Here is a 16,439-nt window from a genome sequence, read left to right as displayed (position 1 = left end):
GACTCTCCTAGGGTAACTGAGCTAAAATGGGTGGGGATGGGGAAAGGGTCACTAGAACTCAAAGCTTCTAGGCTTTGAGGCCGGCCTCTCTGTCCACAACAGTACGCTGCCTCTCACCAATTAAAAGAATATAAAAATTATGAGGAACATTTGTTTCTGTGAGAGGCAGTGTAGCCACGCAAAGAACTAGCCTATGAGCTAGAAGCCTCGAGTTCAAGTCTTCGCTCTGACACATACAAGAAGAAGCCATTAAGTCTCTTGAGGCCAAGACTGAACATAACCAGGCAGGTGCAAACCTGCACTGGGAGAAGGAGTTTCCTTGACACCAATGAGATCTCAGGTGTGGTCCTCATCTCCAGCCTCTTTGTTTTTGCAGCAGAGAATATTTATTTCTGAGACCTACTGATAGCTGTTGGGGAGGGTCAGGGACTAAGAACTGTGTGCCCACGCATACACCTGAGACCTACAGACGGTAGCCTATCCCTCCTGTCAGAATCTAATCTGGAGGGTGGCAAGGCAGGGTGAGGCAATCGGGGTCAAGTGACTTGCCCAGGGTCACATAGCTAGTAAGTGTCTGAGGCTGGATTTGAGCTCAGGTCCCCGAGTCCAAGACCAATGCTCAGTGCACTGCACCACCCCGCTGCTCCTCGAATCTGATTCTTTTGTCTCCTCAGGGAACAAATTCTAACTTTAGGCCAACACACCTTCTCTTGTGTTTGTAATCCCGGGGACATTTCTTCCGAAGTTTCCTCAGCACTGCCAGGGTTTGTGAGGCGAGTGCTTGGTTGTAACCCAGGGCTTGAGATAGTTGAGTCCGTGATTTGATTCTTTAAAGAAAAGAAAAAGAAAAAGAACATTCCATAAATATGTTGATCTGTTCCTCCAGGGGCATTTCCAAATAGCATTTGGGAATAAGAAAGCTGGTGTGTTTCATTACGAAGAAAACTGAGAAGTCCTCATTTCCTTTGTGTGCTAAAACCAGAATTTCTTGGAACTTTCAGGAGGTTTACTTTAGGAAATAAAGTGCTAGCAATAATTTACTTTTATTCCTAGTAATGGAAAAACCAATTATTACATTTCAGTTAATGTAGCTCAATAAAAAGCTTTTCAGAAATCACCACTTGCTTCAGCCAATTTAAGTGGGACCTTAAAACTATCTGTTAAAGGCAAGATAAAGATAATCTTAAAAAAAATTTCATTTTTTCCCAGTTATGTGGAAAGATATTAGTGGGGCAATGAGGGTTAAGTGACTTGCCTAGGGTCACACAGCTAATGTGTCAAGTGTCTGAGGCCAGATTTGAACTCAGGCCCTCCTGAATCTAGGGCCGGTGCTTTATCTACTGTGCCACCTAACCATGCCCCCCCCATTTTTTTGGTGAAGCAATTGGGGTTAAGTGACTTGCCCAGGGTCACACAGCTAATTAAGTGTTAAGTGTTCGAGGCCGAATTTGAATTCAGGTCCTCCTGAATCCAGGGCCAGTGCTTTCTCCAACTGCGTCACCTAGCTGCCCCTTTTAACATTAATTTAAAAAAATTTTGAGTTACAAATTTTCTCTCTCTCCCTCACCTCCCCAACCCCTGAGACAGTAATCTGCCCATCTCATAGAACTTTATTTTTAAAGTGCAACAAGTGGAAATGGGATGAAAAACTATTTAGAAGGAACTCTTATTTTTAGCTTTCTGGGCCTGTTTTTGAGCCACATGCCCCAAATAGAAACAACTCTGAAAACAAAGGTTAGGCTTCTACTTGGAAAGTGTCCGAAAAAGGGACAATGCTAATTCTTTGGGGATGTCAGCGTTGTCAGTGAGGGCGCCCCCATGACCAATAGAGAGTGCAAGCTCTCTAGGCCTACTCTTGCTTAGGGCCCCAAAGCGCCGTTCCCTGGCTGCTCCAAACTCAGGGAGACTGGGAGTGGGATGAGACCCCACAGATCAATGGACTCATACCCAGTTTTTTCCATCTGGAGGGACCTTCCTGAGCTTATGCTCTGCTGGTACAACTATTTAAAACTTGAGGTAGCCTGTAGAGCACAATGATAATTCTGGGGAGAAAATCCAGTGCCTGAAGTAGAGCCCAGAAAAGAAGCCACCCATCCCTCCTCTTGCTCCTGTACAGATAGAACATCAATCACTCTGAGGTTTGATAGTGGCAGGGGTTCAAACAAAAGTTGGTAAAGGCAAAAATATGCGATTTTTCTGTCCACATAATCTAAACTGTGCATGACTGCTGCTGATGTTTACACTTACCTGAATACGGCCACACAATTTTAGGCTTTAGAGTACCGATCATTTCACCACAGCCACGGTTTTCCATAAGGGCCGTCATCAGCCATCAGCATAGCATTTGGTTTAATGCCTAGAATCAGGTGCCACAGGGGAAGACGCTGCTCAGAGACTCACCACAATCCAGGTGGTGACTTGGGTCACCTATTCCCACATCCAGGAATGAATGACAAGGGGTCATGATGCCAGCTACTTTCCTCTGTTTGCTAAGGCTGTACAGCCAGAGGACTGGAAAAGCTAGCCAACAAAATCAAAGGGATTAAGACAGACCCGCCAGAGCATAAAGGACTCTGGAGACGGCAGATCCAATTCACTTCAAGTCTGGGTGTTTGCTGATTTCCTCATACAGACTTGACTTACTAGAATCCTTGTGAATCCTGGATTCGATCACATCTCCCTGGCTTTTACAAGCCTCCCTCCTTGTAGACTCATGGTCTACAAGCTCCTGTGGGCAAGAGAGAAGCGCCCAGAATGGCATGGATGGAGAAGGCCTTTTCTCTCCAATAAGAAAACTAAAGGAACTTCAGGTGTCACTGCACCCTTCTCCTTCATGTGCTGTAGGTAACAGGCAAGCTCTGACAGGGACAACTCTCCTTCAAGGAGGTGATGCTTATTCTACTATGAAGAAGTGGTTTCGAAAATGAGGAGCCCAACACTGTTAAGTCAATGTTAGATCCAACCCATTTTCCAAGAGTTTTTGTTATATCATAACCCTAGGAAACCTTTCACACAGGCCACATTTTGGGCGTAATTTTCCTTAGAAAAGACATTTCTCAAAGCTACATTCGCCACCCCCCCCCCCCGAATTGTAATTCCCAGAAGGTAAAAACACATGGTTTTGCTCTTGATCCTAGATTTTCTTTACAGATATGTATAACTCAGTTGTTCCTCCTTCACCCTTAAAGAGGACCAATGGCATGGTGTTGGGGTCAAGGCACAGAGGCTGTGGCTGATCAGTCCAATATGAGTTTGGAAGGCTCTACCAGAGGTCGGGCACAAACAGTCCTTTCGGGATGGAGATGCTTCTAGATCTGGACACCCCACATTTCTTTTGTGCTCCTGCAATTCTGCTTTGCTCACAGGATACAACGCCTTCTCTGATGCAGACACGCCGGGCTAGGTGGTCTCCCATGTCTCAAAATGGATTCCAAAGTTTGTCTGAGACACCTTGAGAGTGTTCTCACGCCACTTCTTCTGAGCTCCATGTGAGTGCCTGCCTTGGGCAAGATCTCCATGCATAAAAGCAGGCGTTTGGGTAACTGTGTGTGTGGTGTCTGGGCCATGTGGCCCACCCCTCAGAGCCGTGCTCTCTGCAAATGCTTGGCAATTCAGCTCAAGAGAAGACCTCAGTGTCTGGTCCTATTCTCTGAGGCTTGTGCTAATTCTGGCCTAACAATCAACAAGAAGAAAATACAGGTTCTCCGCCAGCCAGCACCACAGCATCCCTGCACAGAACCATCCATCACAGCAAGTGGAGAAACTGAACGCTGTGGATAAGTCCCCTTACCTCAGTGGTCTTTGTTCCTGGGATGCACACACAGGTGATGAGGGTGATGCACACATCGTCAAAGCTAGCCAAGTGTGGAGGTTGACAGAGCCGCTGTGCTGACCTCACTGGCGGATGCCTGGGAAACTTGCACAGTCTGCTCACTAGCACCATGCCGGGGAATGGAACTGCTTCCATCTGAACTGTCTCAGAAAGATTCGGAGGACAATTCGGCAGGCTAAAGCCAAAGGCCTTTCTTTTGTTGCTGTTTGCTTCCCAAACTACGAAATATGCAAGGCCAGCTCCACGGCCTTCACATTACTTCTTGCCAGAGTGGATCCATGGGGTCCCCCTGGCCGTGCTGAGCCTGAGTTAGAGGGAGTGACAATAGCGAAGCACAAGTGTGGCAGGCCTTACCAAGTCAATAAAGCCTGAAGAACGGGCCTCATGATGGCCCAGACACCCGGTACCTGGGGTGTAGCCTACTGAGGTTTATCATGGACTCATCCATAGATGATGGAGTTTCTCCTGGAGTAACTCATGAAGCAGGAAGAGCTGCAGTCCACACTGCTGAAGGGAGGAGAGCCCCTGAGGAAATCACGCGGCTTTCAAAGTCTTTCTAACTGTTGCCACAGAGGAAGATGGAAAATGAATGGCAGCAGATACCCCATCTCAGAGTTTGAGTGGGAAATGGAAACTTTCAACCCAGGGTTAAAATCCCCCCAGAGTATGAGAGGAGAGAATCTCACGGTACCTGCAGACGAACAAAAGTCTGAGCCATGTCTCTGGGAGAAAGCCAGCCCAGGGCTGGGGTCTCAGGCTTGTTCTGCGGCACACTTGAGGCTTCTGGGAACAAACTGAGACATTGTTTCTGCTCCACCAAAACACAAGGGCTCTGGTGTTCTGGCACATAAGATGGTCTCTCAAATTTGGAAAACCATCACCCTAAAAATTTTCTTTACCCTTTTCAACGTGCAGGAAAGCTCAGTTAACTCACAGCACAATGAATAAAGGGGCCAAAGAAAGGACGCTGCCCCCCACTCCAGAAATGAGCCTCTGTGAGCAGCCCTAATATGGGACCAGGGACTAGGGGCAAAGGGGGAGAGCATGAAGAGGCTCATGGGCCTTTGCAGGGCCTTCTTCAGGAAGCCCAATGCTTAGCGCTACATGCAGCCAGGAAGAGAAGAATTCAAACCCAGCCTCAGACCTTTCCAACTGCCAAGTTCTCTCAGAACTTCACATGGGTCAAATTGGGATGAAAAGAGCACTGACCTCATAGGACTGTTGTGAGATCAAATGATCAAATATGTGAAGTGTTTGTCAAATGTCCAAGGGCTGCAGAGACACTTGCTGTTACATTAACAAGCACAAAGCTCTTCAGAGCCCAGTGAGATAATCTCCTCCCGTGCATTAGCATGGCGAGAATCAGAAAATACAATCCTCATTCAGAACAATTCAAAGAGAAAAGTCAAGTTTTCCTATTGTCACCAGTCACCCACTGACCTGTCACCGCACAGCATCATGGGATTGACAAAGGAGTTACATTTATATCTTTTAAAATAATTGACAGAAGTTAAAAAATCTTCTTTGAATAAACAACTTTAAATCATAAGGATCTTTAAGCTGCCACCACTGGTGGCAAATAATGGTAGAATCTAGTGTTTCTAGGCAAATTTCTGTTTGTGTCTCAAAATCCAAAAGATAAAAATTACAGACATCTGATGTGCACACCACAAAAAGCACAGTTTAAAAATAAAAAAATTTTGTATTTAAAATCAATAAAACACTAGTTAGGTGTGTGTGGGGGGTGTTAAAAGTCATTTGAGGAAAAGACTATTATTTTTAGTGAAGAGAACATTTGTATATGTAGAAAGGCCTATGTTGCTAATAAACCCCAAAGCCGCCCAGTGCCCGCTTTCTCCTCTTTCCAAGCTGACACTGCCCAAGGCTTACCACCTAACCCAAGACTTACTCGCTCATACTCGTCCTTGGCTTTGCTCAGCATCTCCAGGATGTCGATGGGTCTCTTGTCACAGTGCCCGTTGGCTCGGCTGGGGCTCGGCCTGTCACTGGCCGCTCGCTGGCTTCTCTGGGTTTCCTGTTCCACCACTCTACAAGGAAGAATCGAAAGTGTTTGTAAGCTGTATCACCTGTCTGAGAGCACGTCGGAGGCACAAACTTCGGGAGGCGTTTCCGGCCAATACATTTAGACTGGTACAAACCCATTTCACAACTGGCGAGGTATAAACACAGAACTGACATGTGGCTATTGTTATAAGGAGTAAGCAGTAAGTGCACCTGTAAAGCTGTCCAATTCTGGGTATTCTTTCCCCAGAAGGGTCTGATAGCAAGCCACACAATGCCTAATGGCAGCAAGAAAACCGAACTTAGATAGGATCAATGGAGATAAGGGCAAATTTGGAGCACTCTACCAGTAAACTGAAAAACAAACACCCCCCAACATTGTTCAGTAGAATGACCCCTTAGGTGAAAGGCTTGCACAGAAGATGATGGAGAAAAAGGGCGTTAGCATCTGGGCCATACTCCAATCCCTGTGACAAGAGCCACAGACAACATCTCAAGCAAAGGGCTCCCGCTGTCCTTCTAACAATAAGTGGACTCTTGCTCATACGAGGCTGCCTGGCTGGGCTACAGGGCTGTTCTCTAGGCCCACATGCACCTCCTTCGTCTCCCAGGGAAAACCCTCCTTGTACCCCTCTGCTGACTCCCTGTTCCTCGAGCTGAAGAGCCAGATGGAAGAATGGAGAAGGATTTTAAACCCTGGGATAAGTCTGAGCTATGTTCAGTTGGAGATTCACAAGGGTTTTCACCACACCAGCATGCGATCCTGGCCCACTGAACAGCCTGCAGAGTTGGATGAGCAGAGATGAATGACTGAGGTGTACTGGGCTGGTTTAAGGGCCTGCCCATTGACATCCTGGAGATGCTGAGCAAAGCCAAGGATGAATATGAGCGATTAAGTCTTGGGTTAGTCATGTGAGGGCCTTTACTATTAGTAGGTCTGGGCAGACTCCATGACCACTGTGGGCGGTGCTTATTTAATGTTACTTGTAAACAAGGAGTCTGGAGCAGGACATTTTGCTTAGGGTGGGCAGAGAACCCAGGACAGAGCCATCTCACGAAGCTCAGGCTCAGTGGAAGTCAGTTTGTTGAGAATCAAAATCACTCAAGATGTTGCCTCATTATGAGTCTGAGTCTAGCTCAGACCCTGGTTGACTCACTCCTTAGTCTTTCTCAGGCTCAGTCTCCTCCTCTGTAAAATGAAGATAAGAGCAGTATCTACATAGGGTTGTTGTCAGGATCAAATGAGAAAAGAGATGTAAAGTGCTTTATAAACCTTAAAAGCATCATGTAGATGCTAGCGTTTCCTGTTGTTATAAAGCACTATATTAAAGCCTATAAAGAACCCACGTCAGAAAACAAATGAAGGAAAAAGGAAGCACCCCTTTGTGTAGGGAACATCTGACCCTGTGGATGGAGGAACCCAAGGTATTCCCTGCTCTTGACACATTTTACCCAAGGGACTGAAGGTCCCTTGCTCATTGTGTTGGCTACGGAGGATTCATGGGGCAGGGGAAGGGAAGGGCCTCAGATGACATACTGCAGATGGGATACAACCTGCTCCGGTGGAGGGGACGAAGAAGCCCTTAAGAGCAGAGTTGCTGTTCTGTGCCTGGTACAAATCAGCACCGGACTGAAGGAGATCACAGATTCACATACTGAAGGGAAAAGCTACAAAAACCTGGGCCCCTCAGTTCAGGGGCCTCATTATAGAATTTGTAGCTCCCCGTAGAGAAGGGCATCTCCTCTTTCTGGAGACCCTCTGGCAAAGGCCAGAAGACCACTCCCTGGCCAGCTTGTTTCCAAATCAGCTGGGCTTTACGGCCTCTGAGACTCCTATATGACGTCTTGTGCACACGCATAAACACAACCCCCCACCCCCACTTCAGCGCATCCCTCGCTGCCCAACAATCTCTGCTTGCTAGGACTCAACTGTGGTGACCCTGGCCAGCAAGGCCAGTGCAGCCCCGTATTAAACGCAGTCTCTAAGCAATGGGCTCAGTCTCCACGAGGATCGCCATGCTCTTGGGGGACAAGGAGGAGCTACCTCCCATCTTTCTAGTAAAGTGTCCAACCAACCAGACGGGCACCAAGAGCCCGCTAAGCTTAGCCCAGCTAAGCAGCCCCTGGGGAAAGGCAGGGCTGTGAGGCCGGCAGCTAAGCATCCCTTTAGAGCCTAGAGCTTTGTGTTCAACTTTTCATCTGGGTCTGTTGTACAGGAACAGCCCCCCCCCACCCTGCCCCCGCCCCCAGTCACTTTAAAAAATGCAAATAACTTTTTTTTTTTTCAGTGAGGCAATTGGGATTAAGGGACTTGCCCAGGGTCACACAGCTAGTAAGTGTTAAGTGTCTGAGGCTGGATTTGAACTCAGGTACTCCTGACTCCAGGGCTGGTGCTCTATCCACTGCACCTCTATCCATAGCTGCCCCAATGCAAATAACTTCTGAAAGTGATGGTGCTAGTAGTCACTCACTTTTCATTAGTGTTAAGTCATCTGGAAGGGGGTGGGTTTGGGTAGGGGCAGGTCTCTGCAAGAAGCTGCAGCTGGGCAGGAAGCAGGAGACCAGAGAAGGGCATGGGGAGGCCTACTCTCAGGAAATGAGCAAACACCTCCACTCCTTCTGTTGGGGCAGGGGGACTCAGATTCATTCTAGCCACAAGGTTTAAGAGAAAAATGGACATCATGTAAGGTAGGAATTCAGCCTCCCACACTTACTAGGTGATTCCTGAACAAGTCACTTACCCAGATTTTAAAAAGGGTCCTATGCGTGTAGTGTTGACCTCACAGGCTAGTTGTGAGAACAAAAGGAAATCATCTAAGTAAAGTGCTTTGTTAACCTTCAAGCGTTCTGTAAACACCAGCCAGGGACCCGATTACTGTGGGTTAAAACAAGCTCTATGAGTTGGCCTAGGAAGCTGGCCACCATTTTATAAGAGTTTTTAGGATGGGGGTCTTCACCTGAAGTCCGTGGACTTGGTTTTTTTGGGGCAGTGAGGGTTAAGTGACTTGCCCAGGGTCATACAGCTAGTAAGTGTCAAGTGTCTGAGGCTGCATTTGAACTCAGGTCCTCCTGAGCCAGTGCTTTATCCACTACACCAGGGCCAGTGCTTTATCCACTACACCAATTAGCTGTCCCCCACAAAACATTTTGATAACTATATTTCAATACAATGGGTTTCCTCTGTAATCTTATATTTTGTCCACTGAAAAACACTGCTCTAAGAACTCCCACAGTACTCCACCTCCCTCCAGGGCCCACAGCACCAAAATGGTGAAGAGCGACTCCTGCTCCAGAGAAAAGCCATCTCAAGCTCGAGTCACTAAGTTCCAAAGGCTCCTCAGCGATTCTGAAGTTGGGGTTGGTGGGTAAACAGCCCCACGGCCCCAAGCACCTCCCAGGGAGAAAGGGACAGGGGGAGAACCTTCATTTCAGAACAACTATGGAATGAAAAGGTAGATACTTACTTAGCCATGAGTTTGGCTATGCGGTGACAGTCATCCTTGTCATAAAACCAGATGCTGTAAATTGACACTTGAAAAATAAAGAAAAACAAATTAAAACGAGAAGAAGAACTTCATGAATGTTCAGTAATCGAGGGACAGATCAAAGTAATGCACAACCACCATAGAGTAACCCGGAAGAGACTGTCAGCCCCACACATGGGTCAGCACAGAACAAAGCCCCCCAAGCAAAAGTGCCCGTCAGAATCACGATGGTCATTGCTCACAGGAAAAATCATGAAGCGGTGAGCACAACAAATTGACAGGCTTTCAACAAGCAAGTGGGTAGAAAACCACTGGGACTCCGGAAAACCGCCTCCGACTTGGAGCAGAATCATTTCCGACAAGCCAAAGCTCAGCAGAGATGCTTTGTTCCGTGAATCATGGCACCTCTGACAAAGGAGTTCTCATCAACTTTATGGCTAAAGATGAAAACAAGTCATTACAATTTATTGCCATGCAGTAAAAAAAATCATTCATGTTACTTGAAAGATTACAGAAGTGATTCTAGAGATGGAATGATCGGCACAGGGCCCAAAGGACAAGGCCAGGGGAAATGACTCCTGGGTAAAAACTTCACCTAAAGCATTCCACTGTTTCTTGCAGGCTCAAGGCCTGCAAACTCTCAGAGCTGAGAAGTAGTGACAGAGGAACCAAACAGAACATCATTTCCATCCAGGGAAATGTGCATTCCCCTCCCCTGACCTCATCGGTGCTGGCACCTTGGAAAGGTTGACCCTTCTCAGCTGCCCAGATCCCATGGAGCCAGCCCGGGGGACTTGCAAAGAATGGTTTAATCTTTTACAGATAGAGCAGAGACATTTTTGTCTTTCACATTGCAACTTTGTCTACTGAGGCTTGGTTTTGTGAGTTTTAACTGATGTCTTACATTTTGTACTCAAAATTTCAGGCAAAATAATTAAGAAAGAAAATTTGTGAATAAAACTTAGGAACTCTCTAACAAAAATCTGCGAGGTATTGCAAAGACTAAGAATTGGAAAGTGGACTGGGAAGCTAGGTGGTGCAGTAGATAAAGCACTGGCCCTGGAATCAAGAGGACCTGAGTTCAAATCCGACCTCAGACACTTGACACTTACTAGCTGTGTAACCCTGGGCAAGTCACTTAACCCCAAGTGCCTCAAAAAAACAACAAAACAAAAACAAGTAGACCTGTGATTTCTTGGTATAAGAAACTCTGAGGGGAGAGAATTTCCTCAAGGAATGCAGGTTGGTACCTTCTGAGAAGTTAGGTGACTTGCCTAGGGCACCCCAGCAGGTTTGTGCTGGAGGCAGGATTGGAACCCAGGTCATCTTGGCTAAGGAGCCAGACCTCCATCTACTATACTGCACAGAACATGGGGTAAAAACCAGTGAGAGCACAGCAAGTGAAAAAGAGGATTCCTGAAATGCCCTAAATAGAAAGTCCAATCCCAGCCCTGGAGGTCCAGCTCCCTGGGGATGCCCACAGCTAGGAGGAGCTAGGAGGAGCTAGGAGGAGCTAGGAGGTACTGCCTGTGCCTGTCCCTGTCCCTGAAAAGTCTCATCTGAAAATCACAATTGTTTAAAAAAAAAAAAGAGCCTTTTTAACAGAAAACTGTTTTCAAAGAACAAGTTTTGTTTCATAACAAAGTATATCTGACCCTTGGCACAAAGCAATGAACACAAATATTCAGCGCTTACTTAGTGCAGTGCCTGGCACACAGTAGGTGCTTAACAAACATTTACTGATCAATTCCAGGTCTTCTTGCCAGCTCTACAGAGGCAGCAAATGCCCCAGCCAATCATGCCTTCCAACTGTCACACTACCCACACGCCTGAGTGGGTAGGAAGAAATGTGCATGGAGCCGGGGCGTAACTAATGATTTTAGAGCGAGGTGCTACAAGAAACAGGTTTGTCTCCTGTCTATGTATATTTTGTGTATACACAGACACACACACACACAATTTTGAAAGACAACAGCTCTAATCAATGCAATAACCAGCCACAACTCCAGAGGACCAATGATGAAGAAAGTGGTCCCACCTACTGACAGAAGTGATGGACTCCACGTGCAGAAGGAGACGGCCAGTGCAGAATTTGTTTTGCTTGACTATGAATATTTTTTTTTAAGAGTTTTGTTTCTCTTTTTCTTCCCTCCACTTCCCCCAGGTGGAAGGGGGCAGGGGTAGGGAGGAGAATGAAGAAAATTCACACACATATTTATATCTCTGTGTGTGTGTGTGTGTGTGTGTGTGTGTGTGTGTGTACACACCCACTCACATACAAATAAAAATGAAGCAGCTAGCTGTCTCAAGGGATAGAGCGCCAGGCCTGGAGTCAGGAAGACCTGAGTTCAAATCTGACCTCAGATACTCACTAGCCATGTGACTCTGGGCAAGTCACTTAATTTTTGTTTGCCATAATGCACGGGAGAAGGAAATGGTAAACTACTCTAGTATCTTTCCAAGAAAACCCCACATTGCTTAAAAGTTTAGTTATTTGAATATATTTTACACCGTTTTGTGAATTTTGAAGAACAACACTTTCACTTCCGTTTGTGTGCTCAGACAGAGCACCCTGCTGTGAGGCGCTGCACTGATGTTTCTGGATGAGGGTTCCTCTAATGTGGAAGCAGCTCTTTGCTCAGGGCCTCTAAGTATGACCCCAGGTATACGGGTACATGGAATAGGTATGCAGAGCCTTGCACTGTTGCCAAACGTTTCACGAGCACCACATTCAATGAGGCGACCCATAATTTAGGAAGCTTTGCTCTTGCTCAGCCACTTTGGTCACCCAATCTACCTCCCTTGCAGTGTCTGTGGTGCAGTCACACCCAAACCGCACAGAGGCAGCAAAATCCGGGATGATCTCAAGGCCAGGATTACAAACACAATCCTTTTGGTCAAAAAATGTAGGATTTTAGTAGGAAATAGATCAGTATTTTAAAATTTTAAGTAATTATACTCCCAGATTGTTACCCTTTTAAGTCTGTAGCATTTACATTACTGAAGTTATTGAAGCTCCGAACTACACCAAGACTTCAGGGCCACCTTCTACTCTCTATTGATTTAAACACAAAACTCATTCTGCACATGGAGTCTATCACTTCTATCAGAAACTGGTAGAGCTTCCTTCATCATGGGTCCTCTGGAGCTGTATTGGGCATTGTATTGATCAGAGCTCCAGAGACTTTTGTTTGTCTATACAACGTAGCTACTATTGGATAAAATCTTTTCCTGTTTTGATCACTCCATTCTGTACTAATTCAGAAAGTCTTCCAAAAAAAAAAAAAAAAAGAAAAGAAAAAAGAAAGTCTTCCAGGTTTCTCTGAAACTACTTCTTTCATAATTTCTTCTAGCTCCAAAATATAACATTACTTTTTCTTTTTTAACTTTTTTTTGGGTTTGTTTTGTTTTTGCAGGGCAATGAGGGTTAGGTGACTTGCCCAGGGTCACACAGCTAGTAAGTGTCAAGTGTCTGAGGCTGGATTTGAACTCAGGTCCTCCTGAATCCAGGGCTGGTGCTTTATCCACTGTGCCCCCTAGCTGCCCCCCATTACTTTTAACTGCCAAAGTTTGTTATCATTCCCTAGTTGATGGGCACCCCTTTAATTTCCAGTTCTTTGCCATCACAAAAAGAACAGTTACATATCCATTTTTTGTACAGATGGAACCTTTTCCTTTTTCCCTATCTCCTTGAAGCACAGATCCAATAGTCACCATTGACACTTTACAAGGGTAAGGCCAATGATCACATCATTTCTGAGCACTGTGCAAAAGATCTAAACAAATACCTTTGACATTTTAATTGAAGGGGAAAAAAACATCAAAAAGAAAACACTGGGGCAGCTAGGTGGCACAGTGGATAAAGCACCGGTCTTGGATTCAGGAGTACCTGAGTTCAAATCCGGCCTCAGACACTTGACACTTACTAGCTGTGTGACCCTGGGCAAGTCACTTAACCCCAACTGCCTCACCCAAAACAAAAAAATAAAAAACCCAAACCATCACATCCAAAGGAATGTTTGTTTCTGCCCTGCTTGTTGGTGGGTCACTGCCGTCTTCAGAAAAAGGGTTTTGGGGGAAATATTTCAAGTAAACAAAACATCCACTCCTCCTAAACTCCCCACATCAGCACTGAATACTGACTCGCTGATTTCATGATCCCATTGACCATTCAGCCATGGCCACAAAGAACATGTCCCAACGGAAGCTAGCTGGTCCTTCCTCAGATGTTTCCTACGTTTGGATCCATCAATACAACTTCTGATGCGAGAAGTTTTGATGGAAAATCGGTCAGGATGCACAGAAGGACACACATTTTCTGTGATATAGCAATGAAATGTTTTCAAAGGGAACTTTAAAATGAACTTTGAAAAAAGAAATATTGATCATTAAAATAATTCAATCACAGCCGACCACTCGCTAGGACACCTTGTCTTCATTTTGGCCATTTCTTTTCCTTCTGCAGAAACGGAATTGCTGCCACAAAGCCAGTGTGTCCACGTTATCAAGAGACCCTTTCCCACCACCCTGACACCCCTAAAAAGCTTTTTCAGAAAGCTCATTTGCTGAAGAAAGGAAGATAAGCCACTTGAAATGAGAGCTTAATGGGGAAATGATAAGAGTCACACTTAATTCTGCCCCAAAGAGGTCTGCAGAGGGTCAGCTACGCTTGCCAGAATCAGCCCTGTCTGCCAACATATCAAAAGCTTCACTTCCTGTGCCTGGCAGCGAGTCAGAAGCAGTTACCAGAAGTCGATCAATGTCACTCATGAGAAAATGCAGACAAGCCAACAGATAACAAAGACCCACCAAGGACAGCGTCTCCTCGGTACCTTGATGGGCCATGTAGCCCTCCACTGTCACTTCCCAAATCATCTCCAGGCCCCAATCCTGCCCTTCCTCAAAGGGAATAGGCCCAGACAAACAAAACAAAGTCCTCTCTCAAGTCAGGACTGGTCACTGGGCTGAAAAAGCTCGGATTATCTCTCAGCCTGGTTTTCCTTTAGGTCACTGTCACCAAGTAAACTGTTCTCCGATTTGTTTCACTCTGCATCATTTCATACACATCTTCCCTGGGACCCCCTCCTTCACCTTGTCTGCTTTCAATAAGCAGAACAAGTATCATCCCCATCTGGGGGGTAAAAAAAGTGAGGCAAAGATCATAGGATCAGAGACGCCAAACCAGAAAGGGACCCCAGAGGCTAAAATGGGTCTAAACCCCTCATTTTACAAATGAGGAAACTGAGGCCCAGCCAGGTTAAGCCATCTGACGCTACAGCCAATGAATGTAATTTGTGCTTGCCAAAGTCACAGGGCCAGGACTGGACTCAGGCCTCTTGCTTCCCCAATCAGGGCTCTCAGCACCACACCACTAATTAAATGAGGTGACATCTCTAAAGTGCTTAGCATAGCACCTGGCACACAGTAGGCACTATATTAATAATATATAATAATATAAATAATAAGCACTATATGCTTATTCCCTCCCTTCTTCCCTCTTTGCCAACATAGCTGATGCTTGAGAAATGTTAGTTTCCTCCCTCCTGGCCCTGTCCGGCTCTGGGGTGCTCACCACCTGCATGCCGTCCTCTTCAGTAGCACTGTAAGCATCAGTCCATGGCAGTGGAGAGAGGGAGGGACTTGGGCTCACACTGAGCAGCAGGGCAACCAAGGAGAAGCTGAATCAGGAGTGTGCTGATTCACATCCTGTCCGAGAACTTCTGGGACCCTCAGTGTCCTCATACGTGAAATAGGGACAACATCAGGAGCACACACCCCTTGGGGCTGCCATGGGACTCCAAGGAGATCACGGACGATAATCACTCTACAAAAACTAGTTTAAAGTATTAAATGGCCCAGGGATATGAACAGGCAGTTATCAGAGGGAGAAACCAAAGCTATCAACTTTCACATGAAAAAATGCTCCAAATCACTAATAATTAGAGAAATGTAAATTAAAACAACTCTGAGGTATCACCTCACACCCATCAGATTGGTTAACATGGCAGAAAAAAAATGATAAATGCGGGAGGGGATACAGAAAAAATGGGACACAAATGCACCGTTGGTGGAATTGTGAACTGATCCAACCATTCTGGTTTTTTTTGATGAGGCAACTGGGGTTAAGTGACTTGCCCAGGGTCACACAGCTAGTAAGTGTCCAGTGTCTAAAGCTGGATTTGAACTCAGGTCCTCCCAAATCCAGGGCCAGGGCTCTATCCACTGTGCCACCTAGCTGCCCCTGATCTAACCATTCTGGAGGATGAGGAGGAACTCTGCCCAAAGGCATATAAAATTGCATACCCTTTGACCCAGCAATACCACTATTAGGTCTGTATTCTAAAGAGATCAAAGAAAAGAGGAACTGAGGGGATGCCCATCAACTGGTAAATGACTGAACAAGTTGTGGTGTATGACTGTGACGGAATGCTATTGTGCTGTAAGAAATGACAAGGGGGATGGTTTCAAAAACACCTGGGAAGATTTGTATGGACTGAAGTCAGAGTGAAGCAAGCAGAATCAGGAGAATAATCTACACAGTAACAACAATACTGTAATGATGATCCATAGCGAAAACCTTAGCTACTCTGATCAATACAATGACCTGTCTCCATTCTAACACACTCATGCTGAATGAACAAAGCTTCGGGCCGACAGACAATGGATGGGCCCCTGGTGAAGACCGAAGTATACTCCTTTTCTTTTTCTTCTGGCTAATGGGGAAACATGTTCTGCATGACTCCACATGTGTAATGAGTCTGTCTTGACTTCTCGAGGGGTGGGGGGAGAGATTGTGGAGCTGACAAGGTGTTCCCAGTGCCAGACACTAAGCAGACAAGTACTTAATGCTAACAGGACTGAATCAAATCCAAATGCTCTCTGAGCTCCCTGCAGGTGCTCTGAGGAGTAGGGATCACTATGACAGAGTCTTTTCTGTATTATTGTGAGAAGTGATTTCCAATTATGAATAGTTCATAAAGATGCTGTTTGACCTACATAGGGAAAGGAATTAGAGGCACTTTGGCATAGTGGATAAAACATGGGTCCTGGCATCAGGAATATTTGAGTTCAAATCCTGACTTGGGTATTGACTATCTGTG

At 45.9% G+C, this 16,439-nt stretch overlaps 1 protein-coding gene across 1 annotated transcript in view; it reads right to left on the bottom strand.

The window, feature by feature from the left end:
• Positions 1-16,439, bottom strand: part of DCP1A (decapping mRNA 1A) — a 44,571-nt gene that overhangs the window by 12,237 nt on the left and 15,895 nt on the right. Inside the window, exons 4-6 of the mRNA XM_043977111.1 lie at positions 9,319-9,385; positions 5,742-5,880; positions 705-827 (exon numbers count right to left, since the gene is read on the bottom strand). Of these exons, the coding sequence (XP_043833046.1) occupies positions 705-827; positions 5,742-5,880; positions 9,319-9,385 (329 nt within the window). The remainder of the gene's footprint in view (positions 1-704; positions 828-5,741; positions 5,881-9,318; positions 9,386-16,439) is intronic.

Source organism: Dromiciops gliroides, chromosome 1, assembly GCF_019393635.1.
Source record: "Dromiciops gliroides isolate mDroGli1 chromosome 1, mDroGli1.pri, whole genome shotgun sequence".
NCBI classification, from domain to species: Eukaryota; Metazoa; Chordata; class Mammalia; order Microbiotheria; family Microbiotheriidae; genus Dromiciops; species Dromiciops gliroides.
This window is presented reverse-complemented; position numbering and strand designations above follow the sequence as displayed.